At 60.9% G+C, this 2,015-nt stretch overlaps 1 protein-coding gene across 1 annotated transcript in view; it reads right to left on the bottom strand.

The window, feature by feature from the left end:
• SLC26A6 (solute carrier family 26 member 6) overlaps positions 1–2,010 on the bottom strand; it is a gene marked incomplete at both ends in the record, with an annotated part of 2,700 nt that extends 690 nt beyond the window's left edge. The window contains 9 exons of the mRNA XM_029084202.1: positions 5–50; positions 171–266; positions 407–484; positions 591–704; positions 806–953; positions 1,049–1,131; positions 1,314–1,466; positions 1,581–1,745; positions 1,843–2,010. Coding sequence (XP_028940035.1) covers positions 5–50; positions 171–266; positions 407–484; positions 591–704; positions 806–953; positions 1,049–1,131; positions 1,314–1,466; positions 1,581–1,745; positions 1,843–2,010 — 1,051 coding nt within the window. The remainder of the gene's footprint in view (positions 1–4; positions 51–170; positions 267–406; positions 485–590; positions 705–805; positions 954–1,048; positions 1,132–1,313; positions 1,467–1,580; positions 1,746–1,842) is intronic.
• Between the last annotated feature and the right edge of the window lie 5 nt (positions 2,011–2,015).

Genomic DNA, 2,015 nt, shown 5'->3' with positions numbered 1-2,015 from the left:
ATGCCCAGGTTCAGGGGGAGGTGGGCCACAAACGTGACAATCCAGCCCATCTGGAGGGGGGACATGCCCAGCCACAGCGTGGCCTCTGTCAGCACCCGCAGGCCCCAGGGAGGGTGGGGAAATCCTCTCCAGGGACAAGAGCAAAGCCCTGGGGCTGGTTGGTGCCTTACCAGGTCCACCCGGTTGGACTTCCAGAGCGTGCGGAGGTCGTCAAACTGCTTGAACATGCCCTTGAGGTTGACGATGATGATGGCAGCCAAGATGGCCTAGGAGAGAAGTCCCTGCAGCCATGAGGATGCTAAGGGCAGGTCTTGGGAAGGTCCTTGGCTGTTCCCCTGCCACACCACCTTGCCATGGCAGGCACAGGGGGGGTACATGGCATGGAGGCTGTGGGGCCAAGCTGTACCTTGGGCAGGTCCCGGAAGAGCTCTCCGATCTTCAGGATAGTCACCAGGATGACCAGGGATGCGATGACACCGGCTACCTGAGAGGGGTGAGAGCGGGAGGCAAGAGGTGAGCCCCTCACTCTTCTCTGTGCTCCTTGTCCCCAGCCCAGCCCCATGGGTGGATGTAGTGCTGCCCAGACCCACCTGGCTGTTGCCTCCTGTGCTCTCCTGCACCAGGCTCCGCGACATGGAGCAGCTGATGGCGAAACACTGGAAGAAGCCTCCCAGGAAGTTGCAGAGGCCCAGTGCGATCAGCTCCTGCAGGGACAGAGAAGCTGTTGGGGGGCTCCATGGGGAGCTGCAAGAAGTACAAGCTTTGTTTTCACCCAGGGAAGGGGCCCTGCACATCAGGGCATCACCTGGTTGCTGTCCACTTTGTAGCCATGCTTCAGGGCAAAGATCTTGCCCAGGGAGATGCAGATGGCATAGCCCACCACGGCAATGGCGAAGGCATTGCCCACGACCTGCCCAAAGTAGCTGACGTTAGGGACCACGGGCGGCTTCAACCTACAGCCAAGACAGGGAGATGGGGCTCAAAAGGGGGGTCCCGCGGGCAGCTCGGTGCCTCGGCACAACCACCCTCACTGCCCAGCCCTGCTCACCCGCTGGGGATGTTGCCCACCACAGAGATGCCAAACTTGGCGTTCAGGTTGACGCCGTAGGAGATGCCAGTGGAGATGATGATCTGGGAGAGGATGGCTGGAGTGAGGCAGGGCTTTCCTGCATGGGGACCATGGTGGAGGAGGAGGGGAGGCATGCCCTGGAGCTGTGCTCGCCAAGGCAACTCATCCCACCCCTTTCCACCCCAGAGGGGACAGGGCCACCCGTGGCTGCATCCCCACAGGGAGCTGGGGCAGCTCTGGGTACCGTGATAAGCTCGATGGGGATGGGCATGGGCAGCTTCTTGGCAAACTTGTGGTTGAGCTCTTTCACAATGTAGATGGCCACCATGGCAATGATGGCCGTCACCAAGGTGCCCACGTTGGTCTCTGGCAGCTTCTGGCAGATCTCGATAAAGGTCTAGAGGATTCAGGAGGAGGGAACGAGCTCAGGAAAGCAGGTTTTTGAGGGCCTCTCTGTGCCCCGTAGGTGAGTGCCTGGAGGGTCCTGGGGCAGCAGCAAACCCCCACTCACCTTGAACAGGGAGAGTGGCCCCGAGTACTCGCCCAGGGAGACCCCAAAGACATTCTTGAGCTGTGAGACGAGGACGTGCACAGAGGCAGCAGTGGTGTAACTGCGCACCAGCGGGTCTGAGAGGTAGGTCACCACAAAGCCAAACTGCAGGAGGCCCAGGGCCACCTGGAAGGAGAGGTGGCAGGAGAAGTGCCCCACAGCTCCCAACCATGGGGCAACACAGCCCCCCATTGCCTGCCAGGTTGGGCTGGGGCCCCCTTACCTGGAAGATGCCTGACAGGACGGTGATGGTGGCCACCAGCTCCACCCTCGCGGCATCGCGCCGTTCCTCATTGACCATGGTGATGTTGGTGCCGTTGATGAACTCCAGGAAGTTCTCGCTGGGCAGCAGGGAGTCCGTCACACTCCCAATCATGACAGAGATGACAGCAAAGG

Source organism: Antrostomus carolinensis, unplaced genomic scaffold (genome assembly GCF_000700745.2).
Source record: "Antrostomus carolinensis isolate BGI_N321 unplaced genomic scaffold, ASM70074v2 scaffold38233, whole genome shotgun sequence".
Classification (NCBI taxonomy): domain Eukaryota; kingdom Metazoa; phylum Chordata; class Aves; order Caprimulgiformes; family Caprimulgidae; genus Antrostomus; species Antrostomus carolinensis.
Note: the sequence above shows the minus strand (reverse complement) of the source record. Positions and strands in the feature narration are given on the sequence as shown.